The 14,903-nt window shown below is 41.5% G+C and overlaps 1 protein-coding gene across 1 annotated transcript in view; it reads right to left on the bottom strand.

Moving 5' to 3' along the window:
* Positions 1-14,903, bottom strand: part of LOC124554944 (molybdenum cofactor biosynthesis protein 1-like) — a 67,136-nt gene that overhangs the window by 32,050 nt on the left and 20,183 nt on the right. The window contains exon 6 of the mRNA XM_047128643.1: positions 5,789-5,934. Within this exon, the coding sequence (XP_046984599.1) occupies positions 5,789-5,934 (146 nt within the window). The remainder of the gene's footprint in view (positions 1-5,788; positions 5,935-14,903) is intronic.

The raw sequence follows: 14,903 nt of genomic DNA, 5'->3' as shown, positions 1-14,903 counted from the left end.
AATGGAAGAGGCATTGCGCAGAAAGCGATGATAATAGTTAATTTTACCCAACACACTCTGTAGCTGCTTCAAATTCTGCGGCAAAGGCAAGTCTTGTATGGCACGGAGGTGCTCTGGACTCGGATGTATGCCTTGGGCATTGATGACATGTCCCAGGTATGGTAAGTCACGAGCAAAAAACACACATTTGTCCTTCCGCAAGCGAAGACCATTTTGTCGCAATACCTGAAATAATGTTCGTAGGTGTGCTAAATGCTCGTCTGCTGTCTTTCCGGAGATCACAATATCGTCCAGATAGTTCGCAGCAGTTGGGACTGATGCACAAACAGTTTGTAAATATTGCTGAAACAATGCAGGGGCGGATGCACACTCGAATGGCAGTCTTTTGAATCGGTACAAACCAAGATGCGTGTTAACCACCAAGACGCGCTGGGATTCTTCGTCCACTGGTATTTGGAAGTACGCATCTGTGACGTCCAACTTTGAAAAATATTTACCCGGGCACAGTTTGTCAAAAAGATCTTCCAGGCGGGGTAATGGAAAAGTTGCAAACACTAGTTGTGGATTCACAGTGGCCTTGAAGTCCACACAAAGTCTCAGTTTTCCGGAAGGTTTGGGCAAAATTACTAATGGTGAGGCCCAGAGAGAAGCCTGCACACGTTCAATTACACCTTGTGATTCTAAATTGTGTAATGTTCTTGCAACCTCATCATGCAATGCGTGAGGAACATTGCACGCTCTGAAAAATTTCGGTTGCCCGTTGACTTTCAGTTCCAAATGTGCTTCATAGTTTTTAGCGCAACCTAAGCCCGGCGCAAAAATGTCTGCAAATTCTTCACACAGACGAGAAACACTGTCTGAAGGCACAGTCTGATTCACTGATAGGACCTGATTTACTATAGACATGTTAAACAACTGAAATAAATCGAAACCAAACAAGTTCACTGCAGTAGAAGAACGAAGAACGTAAAATGAGACAAGTTTTGTTTGTCCCTTGTATGTTGCAAGAAGGCTGCACTGTCCTAACACAGGGGATATTCTGACCTGAATAACTATTTAACTTAACATTTGCGGCACGCAACGGAGGTTTGCCCAGTTGTTTGTACGTGTCGTGATTGAGCAACGAAACTGCAGCTCCGGTATTGAGCTGGAATGGTATGACCATTCCATTAAAATCCAAATCTACAAAAAGTTTATTGTCCTGCTGACGACAAGAGCAACTGTCTCGTGCAATTTGAACTGATACAGGTACAGCATCACTTGCTAATTGACGTGATTTCCGGCGACGACGACGCACACTTTGTGTGGGACGAACACTGTCACTGTTTGAGAAAGTGGCACTGGACGGGGTGGAATTCACTACATGAATGTCCATGGGCGAAGGTCCACGAGCCTGAGTGTCCTTGGTTCGATTCCGGCGCGAAGCAAAAGGCCTGGAATGGTTGTGATTGTCTGATCTGAGCTTTTTCTGGCAAACACTTTGAACATGTCCTTTCTTATTACAGAAAAAGCAAATAGCTTGGCGTGACGGGCAATTTTCACGCGAATGTCTAGTAGCACACCGCGGGCATGATTTTACTGCAGTTGTATGCTGTCGTGGCACACCTGGTTTAGAGCACAGTGGCAGCTGCGTGGACGTGCGCGAGGGCAGTTTACCGGGCCGTGCTGCGCGCCCGGCGGGCTGGTTAATGTTACACACGGCTGGCGAAGTTGCAAATGATTCCTGAGCAAAGTGAAGTGTGTCTTGTCTATCTAATATGTCTATCACTTGCTGAAGGGAGGGATTAACTAGTTTCAAAATCTGTTCCCATATACGAACATCAGAAACGTTCTGTGCAATTGCATCACGGACCATTGTATCTGAATAAGGGAGTCCACATTCACACTCAAAAGCACAATCCCTTGTAGGCCTTGCAATGTTGCAACCCACTCCCTATTAGTTTGACCGGCCGTACGTTTTGTACGAAAGAACGTATACCTTTTTGCAACTACATTAACTGTTTCCTTGAAATAGGCATCTAAAGCAGACAAAAGTTCTTCGTAGGACAGAGTTGCTACGTCGCATTGGGGAAATAATTTCACTATCACACGGTACGTTTGCACCCCTACACATGCCAATAAATGAGGCTGCCGCTCGTTACCTTGAATTCTGTAGGCGGCGAGATGAAATCCAAACTGGCGTGACCACTCCGTCCATGTTTCCTTAGCTGGGTCAAACGGCCTAAAAGGCGGTGCAACTGCGAGTTGTGGCTGCAGTAGTAGTAGAGCGGTGGCTGCCGCATCATTGTGCAGTTCACGTTGACCCTGGACGAGCCGTCCAAGGGCATCCAATAACGCCTGCGTCTGCTGATTCTGCAAGTGATAAAATTCGGACAGTACATCTGGCGAAACCATGACACAAGTAAATGTAAGCAATTTGAAAGAACAAGACCCTTTCCGTTGACTTGTCGCCAAAAATTGTTGTGTCTAGACAAGACAGCCTAGACACAATGAGAGGAAGCCGAAAGGCACGCGCTAAGTTAAAAAAGGAGGGCGTGAGGTCTGAAACAGGATACGTAATGATTGCTTGTGTGTTGTGCCTGGTGCAACTTTGTTTTCTTTATGGTAAATAGTGATCTATCTTTCCCTGCACACACACAGAGAAAAAAAACTGCCAAGTCCAGCAGCTAGGGGCAAGCTGCTGGAGTTGGCAGTCATATGTGTGTGACATGTGCTTGCCTGTGTGTATGAATGTGTGTGTTTCTCTGTATCTCTTTTGCTGATGAAGGCTGTGGCCGAAAGCTTTGTGTAAGTGCCTTTTTAATTGTGCCTGTCTACAATGTAACATGTCTCCTTTGCAGTAAGCAGCAATCTATGTTTTCCTATATTTTTCATTTACACAGATGTAATTAACAAATCAGAGTCTATTTATTCCAGAGAAGTGACAGTTTGTTCATGACAGTTCAGCACAAATCTGATTTTTTATATACAGCAAGGCTACCTATAAATTATTCTGTGTGCCAGTGTTCATGCTGACTATAGGGATTCACACTGATCATGTGTAATTTGACACCTGGTCCTGTAAAGTTACTTCTGCTCAACGTGAAAAATTCTCCAATTCACATTTTGTAATTAACCTTAACATATCAAATAATGCACCCTTTGATATAACTGCTTATTGTCCACTTCCCATCACTCTATTCCCAATGTCAACCCAGCTGACCTCTACTTCTAATCCAAAAACCATGGTTGACTCAATGTTTGCTATTGCAAGCTATTGCTATTGCAACACAAAAGTGCCAGAGGCACCAGTAATGATATACAATTAAAAATACTAGAAAGTAAGGCACACCGGTTAGTACATGCTAAGCCAAACACTACAAGTGTCTAAGACACTGCGCTCTCACACAACAAGTACGAGGTCTGAATACATTACAGTTATGATACACTAAACTGTTTCATTCACAGTGGCTATATACATACTCTCTCCCCAATAAACAGAATAGTTATAACTCAATTGTTCACAAGTGTATATTATGACTCTTGCCACAGCCACACAGTCAGTATGCCACAGGCGTGCCATAGAAAGCGATCAGGTTCAATTCCTTGTAGAGCCGGGAAATTCTGCTCGGTGGACAGACTGGAATAGGGTACACTCTGCTTGTAGTTCCAGCTGAGGAGATACTCAAGTGAGAAGTAGTGTCTTCAACTTCTGGAAGTTGATAACAGCCTGGAGAGTTGTATACTGACCCCCTAACTCTCCATAGATTTATAGTAGAGGACATCTCTCGAAGAGCATTGCGTGGTCTTCTGGGCCCAATGCAGAGTTCCTTTATCTATGTATATTGTATATCACCACTTGTACACACTCATCAGCACAGTATCATATTGTCTCTTCACATGGCAAATTTTTATTCCCTTGTTTCCAGATCAAGACTTTTCCTCTTCCTCTTCTTGGTTTTTTTTTTTTTTTTTTTTTTTTTTTTTACTATTACTTGTACCACACATATTCCACACGGTTTATGCTCACTCCTTCAATGATACTTCCCATCCTCCTCTAGTGTGCGAGTTGTCCCTGCTTTCCTGCGTGTTTCTTGGTTTAAACACCCTTGTTTCAAAAGAGAGTGACAGCTTAGATACAGTCTTGTCAACATTTTGTAATTTTATTTAGCAATTATTGTTTGAGCCTTATAGGCGAATGTCACAAGATATTGTCAACCACTGGATTCACTAGATTGGAATGGGGTTCATGGTAACTTATCAATTCATTTTTTAAGTTGCTGTTATCTTTTTCATCCTATCTTGGACTAGCTTTTCCATACTCCCACTCTATTTTACGTAGCCAAACAGTTATCTGCCCTTGCAAACTTGCTCCTTTACTACCAAGTTAACTAATACTGGGCAGCCTAACAGAAGTTCCAATATCCAGTCTTTCACCACAATTCACCTACACACACTTTTCACTCATTGATTTTCTTTTTTCAATGTCATAAATATTTTGCTTTCACAGACTGCTGTGCTTTGAACATAAAATTGTAGGAACATCTGCCTCACATGTCACTTTTTTTTTTTTTGTATTAAAGAATATGTTCCTTGCTTATTCCTATTTGCTTCTGATACATTTCCATTCTCACTTTTATTTTCTTTTGATCCATTTCTTTTTTCTTTGATAGACAAGTCAAACAACAATGGCAATATGTTGCAGCCCCCTGTGTTTCACCCTACTTACTACGAACTTACTTTTCTTAGCTTCCAATTTTATTAGTCATTTGGTTTTTAAGATACTTAAATTAATTGTTTGACCCTGTATTTTTATATCTTATTTTACCTTCGGTTGATAAAGGATTTCTGGTATGCTCACAAAGAGAGAGCTGATTTTCCCACCCCTCACCCCCCTTACCTTGTCCTGAAACAAACTTATCGCCAAGTATCTTGCAGTTTTTTTCCTATTATTAATCTCTTAGTCTAGTCATCAATTTAAAAGTGTCAGTTGTTGGTCCCATTGTCTAATAATTTGTACATTTATACACATGAAGTTCCAATTTTTATTTGGAACATATAGACTCTGATAATCATGAATCACAGTTCAAATGGCTCTGGGCACTATGGGACTTAACATCTGAGCCAAGGCAGGATTCAAACCTGCGACCGTAGCAGTCGCGCAGTTCTGGACTGAAGCGCCTAGAACCGCTCGGCAACGGTGGCTGGCGAATCATAGTTACCATCACACGGACAGAAATACTGTGTTAACTTTAATACAACATAGGGACATAGCTAAAAATGTCTTTACATAATTTCCAGTTCTGATTACTTTCCTTTAATTTAATCTAACAAATAGGTTAGTGTAACATGATGTTGACAGAGGCAAATTATATATACTCACAAATTATTTAGCTAGAGGTATCTGGTTTGTATGTCTGGGAGGGAGGAGGGTGCAAGATGAAAACTTCAAGAAAAGATTACTCATTTCATACCTGCTGGATTTAACTGCAGTTTATCTCTTCCATATACCAACCACATACCTAATGTGCATGGCAAACAGTTTGAAAGTATTATTCTATACTCAGCATTTGGAACTATCAGTTACTTCATGAGAGAGGAAAGAGGGATAAGTTTCTGAAGGTCTGGAAGGTCACTCGGACTCCACAACTAATGTGAGGACAAGAGGAACAAATGTGTCTATAAGAAGTTTTGGAATTTCACCTCCTGAAGGTAAAATACTGATCAGTCTGTCAGTCTTCTAGTAATTATATGGTTTCCTCGCATGAATTTTCACTTGGACATGATTATTCTATGTTTCATCACTCACCTGAGAGATATCTCTGAATTCCCAAAGAGACACACCTTCAAATTGCCATCAGCTGTTATCGGTAAACGGTTGCACGTGCCACAGAAGTGTTCACTCATTGAGGTAATAAATCCCACACGTCCCTTGAAGCCTGGGACATGGTATGCCTGCAAAAAGAAATTGTAAGAAAATAGGTACTGCTGTTGTGAAAATACTATAAATGTGTTGCTCACCAAGTGGAGGAAGGAGAAAATGTGCATTAAGGGGAGTTTGAACGCCCTATCCTGACAATGTTACATTTAGTGACTTAACTTTCCCGTACTTCAGGAACAACTGTAGCCATTGACAAGAAACTTTTACAGGACATTAAACTATATGTTCTGAGTCTTACAATAATTGCATTTCAGCCACTGCTTTTGGAAATACAATTTTTTAATTACACAGTTAAAATTTTGTGTACCTTTTTGTATGTTATTCTAAATAATTTTATTTATACATAACATTATGTTTTTCTTTTAGTTCAGAAGACTCAGGATACATATGTCATTACTCCCTGAAAATTTGAATTTGCTACTTGCCGTAGTTTCGGAGATTTAGGGAAAAATGCAAGAGAAAATGTAAATTTTCAGGAAGAGTTTTTAAAGTTTCAATAGACTGTAACTCAATATATGCTTAACATTTTATTTTTAGTCACTCAGAAGCACCCTGCACCATACTGTATATCATCCTCTTGATCTTTTTTAAGTTTTTTTTGTTTTCTTCTTTCTGGACTCCGTAGTGGCCAACTGTGCTGCATACTCTGCTTTACCAGTGCAAACCTTGTCCATCCCTTCAAATTCTCTGATGCAGTTTGCTCCAGAATTAATTCCCATATGTTGTAGCACTTTCACGCTACCAATGTTGCCATCATTAAAAGCAATAACAGCATGACTGACCCCCACTTTAGTGTCTTCATTACAAGAAAAACATTTTTTGGTCTACATCTACATCTACATCCATACTCCTCAAGCCACCTGATGGTGTAGGCTACCTTGAGTACCTCTATTGGTTCTCCCTTCTATTCCAGTCTCGTATTGTTCATGGAAAGAAGGATTGTCGGTATGCCTCTGTGCGGGCTCTAATCTCTCTCATTTTATCCTCATGGTCTCTTCGTGAGATATACGTAGGAGGGAGAAATATACTGCTTGACTCCTCAGTGAAGGTATGTTCTCGAAACTTCAACAAAAGCCCATACCGAGCTACTGAGCGTCTCTCCCGCAGAGTCTTCCACTGGAGTTTATCTAACATCTCCGTAATGCTTTCATGATTACTAAATGATCCTATAACGAAGCATGCTGCTCTCTGTTGGATCTTCTCTATCTCTTCTATCAACCCTATCTGGTACAGATCCCACACTGCTGAGCAGTATTCAAACATTGGGGGAACAAGTGTACTGTAACCTAATTCCTTTGTTTTTGGATTGCATTTCCTTAGGATTCTTCCAATGAATCTCAGTCTGGCATCTGATTTACCGATGATCAACTTTATATGATCATTCCATTTTAAATCACTCCTAATGCATACTCCCAGATAATTTATGGAATTAACTGCTTCCAATTGCTGACCTGCTATATTGTAGCTAAATGATGTGGGATCTTTCTTTCTATGTATTCGCAGCACATTACACTTGTCTACATTGAGATTCGATTGCCATTCCCTGCACCATGCATCAATTCGCTGCAGATCATCCTGCATTTCAGTGCAATTTTCCATTGTTGCAACCTCTCGATATACCACAGCATCATCCGCAAAAAGCCTCAGTGAACTTCTGATGTCATTCACAAGGTCATTTATGTGTATTGTGAATAGCAACGGTCCTACGACACTCCCCTGCAGCACACCTGAAATCACTCTTACTTTGGAAGACTTCTCTCCATTGAGAATGACAGGCTGCGTTCTGTTATCTAGCAACTCTTCAATCCAATCACATAATTGGTCTGATAGCCCATATGCTCTTACTTTGTTCATTAAATGATTGCGGGGAACTGTATCGAACACCTTGCGGAAGTCAAGAAACACAGCATCTACCTGGGAACCCGTGTCTATGGCCCTCTGAGTCTCGTGGACGAATAGTGCGAGCTGGGTTTCACACGATCGTCTTTTTCGAAACCCATGCTGATTCCTACAGAGTAGATTTCTAGTTTACAGAAAAATCATAATACTCGAACATAATACATGTTCTGAAATTCTACAACTGATCGACATTAGAGATATAGGTCTATAGTTCTGCACATCTGTTCGACGTCCCTTCTTGAAAACGGGGATGACCTGCGCCCTTTTCCAATTCTTTGGAATGCTACGCTCTTGTAGAGACCTACGGTACACTGCTGCAAGAAGGGGTGTAAGTTCCTTCGCATACTCTGTGTAAAATTGAACTGGTATCCCATCAGGTCAGCGGCCTTCCCTCTTTTGAGTGATTTTAATTGTTTCTCTATCCCTCTGTCATCTATTTCAATATCTACCATTTTGTCATCTGTGCGACAATCTAGAGAAGGAACTACAGTGCAATCTTCCTCTGTGAAACAGCTTTGGAAAAAGACATTTAGTATTTCAGCCTTCAGTCCATCATCCTCTGTTTCAGTACCTTTTTGGTCACAGAGTGTCTGGACATTTTGTTTTGATCCACCTACCGCTTTGACATAAGAGCAAAATTTCTTAGGATTTTCTGCCAAGTCAGTACATAGAACTTTACTTTCGAATTCATTTAACGCCTCTCGCATGGCCCTCCTCACATTACATTTCACTTCACGTAATTTTTGTTTGTCTGCAAGGTGTTGGCTACGTTTATGTTTGCTGTGAAGTTCCCTTTGCTTCCGCAGCAGTTTTCTAACTCGGTTGTTGTACCAAGCTGGCTCTTTTCCATCTCTTACGATCTTGCTTGGCACATACTCATCTAACGCATATTGTACGATGGTTTTGAACTTTGTCCACTGATCCTCAACACTATCTGTACTTAAAACAAAACTTTTGTGTTGAGGCATTAGGTACTCTGATATCTGATTTTTGTCACTTTTGCTAACCAGAAAAATCTTCGTACCTTTTTTTAATATTTCTATTTACGGCTGAAATCATCGCTGCAGTAACCGCTTTATGATCGCTGATTCCCTGTTCTGCGTTAATTGTTTCAAATAGTTCGGGTCTGTTTGTCACTAGAAGGTCTAATATGTTATCGCCACGAGTCAGTTCTCTGTTTAACTGCTCAAGGTAGTTATCAGATAAAGCTCTTAAAAAATTTCACTGGATTCTTTGTCCCTGCCACCCATTATGAAAGTTTGAGTCTCCCAGTCTATATCCGGCAAATTAAAATCTCCACCCAGAACTATAACATGGTGGGCAAATCTACTCGAAATATTTTCCAAATTATCCTTCAGGTGCTCAGCCACAACAGCTGCTGAGACAGGGGGCCTATAGAGACATCCAATTACCATGTCTGAGCCTGCTTTAACCATGACCTTCACCCAAATTATTTCACATTTCGGATCTCCATCAATTTCCTTCGATACTATTGCACTTCTTATCGCATTAAACATGCCTCCCCCTTCACTGTCCAGCCTGTCTCTGTGGTATACATTCCAATCTGAGTTTAGAATTTCATTACTGTTTACATCTGGTTTCAGCCTACTTTCTGTCCCTAGTACTATGTGGGCATTGTGACCGTTTATTAATGAGAGCAGTTCTGGGACCTTTCTATAGACGCTCCTGCAGTTTACTATTAGCACATTAATATTGTTATTCCCTGCTGCATTTTGTCTACTCCTACCTTGCCGCATCTCAGGAGGTGTCTCGTCGGGCCTAGGGAGGGAGTTCTCTAACTTAAAAAACCCACATGTGCACTCCACACATACTCCGCTACCCTTGTAGCCGCTTCCTGCATGTAGTGCACGCGTGACCTATTCAGGGGGACCCTACATTTCTGCACCCGATAGCGGAGGTCAAGAAATTTGCACCCCAGATCTCCGCAGAATCGTCTGAGCCCCTGGTTTAAGCCTTCCACTCGGCTCCAAACCAGAGGACCACTATCGGTTCTGGGAACGATACAACAAGTAGCTAGCTCAGATTCCACCCCGCGAGGCTTTCCGCCTACACCAACTCCGCTAACTGCCTGTACGAACTGAGGATGACCTCTGAACCCAGACGGCAGGAGTCATTGGTGCCGACATGAGCAACAATTTGCAGTCGGGTGCACCCAGTGCTCTCTATCACTGCCAGCACGGCCTCCTCCACATCTCGGATGAGACCCCCGGCAAGCAGACAGAGTGAACACTGACCTTCTTCCCCGACCTTTCCGCTATTTCCCTAAGGGGCTCCATCACCCGCCTAACGTTGGAGCTCCCAATAACTAATATACCCCTCCCCCCATGTGCCTCCTTGGACCTTGCTGAAGGAGTGGCCACATGTCCACTCACAGGCAGAACGGGCGATGCCACACGGCCAGCCTCCACACTGACCCTCCGCCTCATGCGCCGCGAATGCCGCTGAACCCGCCACTCCCCTTGGGAAGAGGGTGGCCCAACCGTGCCCGGTAGCCGCAAAGATGTCTTGACAGCAGGGTCAGTGGGTGAAGCATGTAATGTAACACCTGGTGTGTACCATGCAACGCACAAGACTCCCCACTGCCGCTACACTCTGAGGCAGCAGCCTGAAGATGGCTAACCGCGGCTTCAACACATTCAGCTGTTTGCGAACAGTGGCCAGCTCCTCCTGTGTCCGTACACAGCAGTCACACATCCTATCCATCATAAGAAATCAATTTACTGTAGAGAGTTAATCAACTTATAACTAGACTGCTAATTCACTAAAGGCGGCTGATAGTTGACTAAACTGTGGTTACTAGACACTTCCTGTAGAAAACAATGAAAATAGCACTACCTGTCTCTGGACTGTATTGAAAACAAACACTAGCACTACTGGCACTATGGCTGACTAAACGGACTCTCTCTGACTGTATTCAAAACAAACACGAAATCTATGGAACACTATTACTAGCACCCGACAATTAAAGCTTCCTAAAAGCAAAAACACACGGAAAAGGAAGTGACAAGTAAGAAAAATAGAGTTAATACTTCAATTAGCATAGCTCGCTGCACAGCAGACGTGACGCAGATGGCAGTTACAACGACACTGACACAATAAGATTATTGAACGACTCACTGGGATTTTGAGTCTGACAATGCAGACACTTCTTCAATAATTCAGGATTGCCAGGTCTCTGTAAACAGGTTTTATGATATCCACAACTGCTGCTGGGATAGAATGTTTATGGCTGTATGACCTGTTTGAGTACTGGGCATTGCGGTAATTGCACCATGAACCAGATCTAGGAGGGCAAAGATGGTGTACTGGTTTATCATCAGCTGACAGTCTCTGGAAGAAGGTAGCCCATACTGCCTGCTTCATTTTCAACAAATCCTCAGTATTATTTCTAATGGCAATCTCATAATACTGTTGTAGTTCATCAATCATGTTGTCTGTCAGCCTGCTTCTTATGGTCTTACCACCTGAAAGTTTCTTGTCTCTCAAACTTTGTTTCAACTTCCTCAATCTGGTATCCATCCTCTTCTGGACATGAGCAACACATTCCAGTTCTGTGATAAGCTTCTCACCATAAGGCTGAGTGGCTACTACACTGTTATATGCATTTGAGTCTGCATAACCTAAGAACTTAGTGTAACACACTCCCCTTTAGTTTACAGATCGATTATAAATTTCAACAGCTGCACAGGCCTCCGTACGACTAGTTGTCCTTCATAATTTCTGTCACAGATATGCCCTTCTTCATTCCCTGATTTATACTTATAACAATGTTTGGTTAAAATCTGGAAATCTATTAGCTTTCCAGTATCAACACTGGTCACTGTAGCAACAGAATTCTTAGAACTGCAGCTGCGCTTCTACCAAGTGCCCCAAAAGCTACTGATATGACAATCATACCATCGTTTATTTCAGCAGCTTCATTTGTAGCACCCTTAATTGACTCACATGCAGTGGATTTCACAGCAGCTCCAATAAATCCTGCATACTTGTCCATTTTACAAAGTGGGCGTGGCATATACATCACGACACACATTGTTTCTGCTGCAGTGTGTCCTTTGCCAATAGCTCTCAATCCATAAAACCACCTAACATTTACGTCAAAATAATTATCTTTACACTTATCAGAATTCCAAAATGAATGAGTGTATTTACAAATGGCAGAATTAATGGTAAGTTTCCTGGCTAGTCCATTTGATACCTCAATGTCTTCATGTAAACTAACTGGCCCTCCACATACATACAGCACACACATTCACATAACACCCCTGTTAGGATGTGTAAATGTATCAGAATATAACCTAACCTACCGTTTACATGAGTTTTGTTTTGAGATAACTGTGTTATCACTATGTTTTATTTTAATCTTCGAAGCACTAATGGGTGTTTCGCTAGATACTCATGAGTTTGCCAGTATTTCATTGTCTGCAACTTCACACACCACATGCTGAACACAATGTTTCTCTTTATTCAAAAATTTATTACCATGAAACCCACATTTCTTAAAAACACTTCATTTTGGAGTCATACTTTTTGAGAGATTTACCAGTCTATTCATCACTTCTCCTCGGAAAAACGTTAGCACTTTGATATACAAAGCATGTTTATACTATGAAAAGATACGATACTATTTTTGACAGTGCTACCAATGCAAACACATAATTTAACCTTTATAACACAGCAATCCACAGCTTTCTACAGGGTAGTCCATTGATAGTGACCGGGCCAAATATCTCACGAAATAAGCATGAAATGAAAAAACTACAAAGAACGAAATTCGTCTAGCTTGAAGGGAGAAACCAGATGGCGCTATGGTTGGCCTGCTAAATGGCACTGCCATAGGTCAAACTCATATCAACTGCATTTTTTAAAAATAGGAGCCCCCATTTTTTATTACATATTCATGTAGTACGTAAAGAAATGTGAATGTTTTAGCTGGACCCCTTTTTCACTTTGGGATAGATGAAGCTGTAATAGTCAAAAATGGTTCAAATGGCTCTGAGCACTATGGGACTTAACTTCTGAGGTCATCAGTCCCCTAGAACTTAAAACTACTTAAACCCAACTAACCTAAGGACATTACACACATCCATGCCCAAGGCAGGATTCGAACCTGCGACCGTAGCGGTCGTGCGTTTCCAGACTGTAGCGCCTAGCACCGCTCGGCCACTTCGGCCAGCTGCTGTAATAGTCACAAACATATAAGTATGTAGTATCACATAACTTTCCGCCAGTGCGGACGGTATTTGCTTCGTGATACATTACCCGTGTTAAAATGGACCGTTTACCAATTGCGGAAAAGGTCGGTATCGTGTTGATGTATGGCTATTGTGATCAAAATGCCCAAGGGGCTTGTGCTATGTATGCTGCTCGGTATCCTGGACAACATCATTGAAGTGTCGGGACCATTCGCCGGATAGTTACATTATTTAAGGAAACAGGAAGTGTCCAGTCACATGTGAAACATCAACCATGACCTGCAACAAATGATGATGCCCTAGTAGGTGTTTCAGCTGCTGGGGCAGCTAATCCACACATCAGTAGCAGACAAATTGCGCGAGAATTGGGAATCTCAAAAACGTCGGTGTTGAGAATGCTACATCAACATTGATTGCACCCGTACCATATTTCAATGCACCAGGAATTGCATGCCAATGACTTTGAATGTCATGAACAGTTCTGCCACTGGGCACAAGAGAAATTACGAGACGATGAAAGATTTTTTGCATGTGTTCTATTTAGCGATGAAGCATCATTCACCAACAGCGGTAACCTAAACCGCCATAATATGCACTATTGGACAACGGAAAATCTACGATGGCAGCGACAAGTGGAACAGCAGCTACCTTGGCAAGTTAATGTATGGTGTGGCATTAAGGGAGGAAGGTTAATTGGCCCCCATTTTATCCATGGCAATCTAAATGGTGCAATGTATGCAGATTTCCTGCGTAATGTTCTACCAATGTTACTACAAGATGTTTCACTGCATGACAGAATGGCGATGTACTTCCAACATGATGGATGTCCCGCACATAGTTTGCGTGCGGTTGAAGCAGTATTGAATAGCACATTTCATGACAGGTGGATTGGTCGTCAAAGCACCATACCATGGCCCGCACGTTCACCGGATCTGACGTCCCCGGATTTCTTTCTGTGGGGAAAGTTGAAGGATATTTGCTATCGTGATCCACCAACAATGCCTGACAACATGCGTCAGTACATTATCAATGCATGTACGAACATTACGGAAGGCAAACTACTCACTGTTGAGAGGAATGTCATTACACGTATTGCCAAAGGCATTGAGGTTGACAGACATCATTTTGAGCATTTATTGCATTAATGTGGTATTCACAGGTAATCACGCCGTAACAGCATGCGTTCTCACAAATGATAAGTTCACAAAGGTACATGTATCACATTGGAACAACCGAAATAAAATGTTCAAATGTACCTAGGTTCTGTATTTTAATTTAAAAAACCTACCTGTTACCAACTGTTCGTCTAAAATTATGAGACATATGTTTGTGACTATTACAGTGCCATCTATCACAAACTGAAAAAAGTGGTCCAACTAAAACATTCATATTTCTTTATGTATTACACGAATATGTAATAAAAAATGGGGTTCCTATTTTAAAAAACACAGTTGATATCCGTTTGAGCTATGGCAGCGCCTTATAGCAGGCCAACCATTGCGCCAGCTGGTTTCCCCCTTCGAGCTAGACAAATTTCGTTCTTTGTAGTTTTTTCGTTTGACACTTATTTCGTGAGATATTTGGCCCGGTCACGATCAATGGACTACCCTGTATATAAAAAATTACCGATTTTATTAGGTCTTGAAGTAATGCATGTAAAAATTTTAACATTTTCAACTGGTGTATATTATATTTTAGAAAATAAAATGAAATACTTCTCACACAAGTTTATAAGTAATATACATATCATTTTATTTGGAAAATGGCAAATTTTATAATCAGATAAAAACCCGAAAAAGTGAAAAAGAATGTTTTCCCCTTCTAACTCCCCTTAAAGTTATGGAAATGTGTAAGCTTTCGGAGCCAGT

This window comes from Schistocerca americana, chromosome X, assembly GCF_021461395.2.
Source record: "Schistocerca americana isolate TAMUIC-IGC-003095 chromosome X, iqSchAmer2.1, whole genome shotgun sequence".
NCBI lineage: Eukaryota > Metazoa > Arthropoda > Insecta > Orthoptera > Acrididae > Schistocerca > Schistocerca americana.
This window is presented reverse-complemented; position numbering and strand designations above follow the sequence as displayed.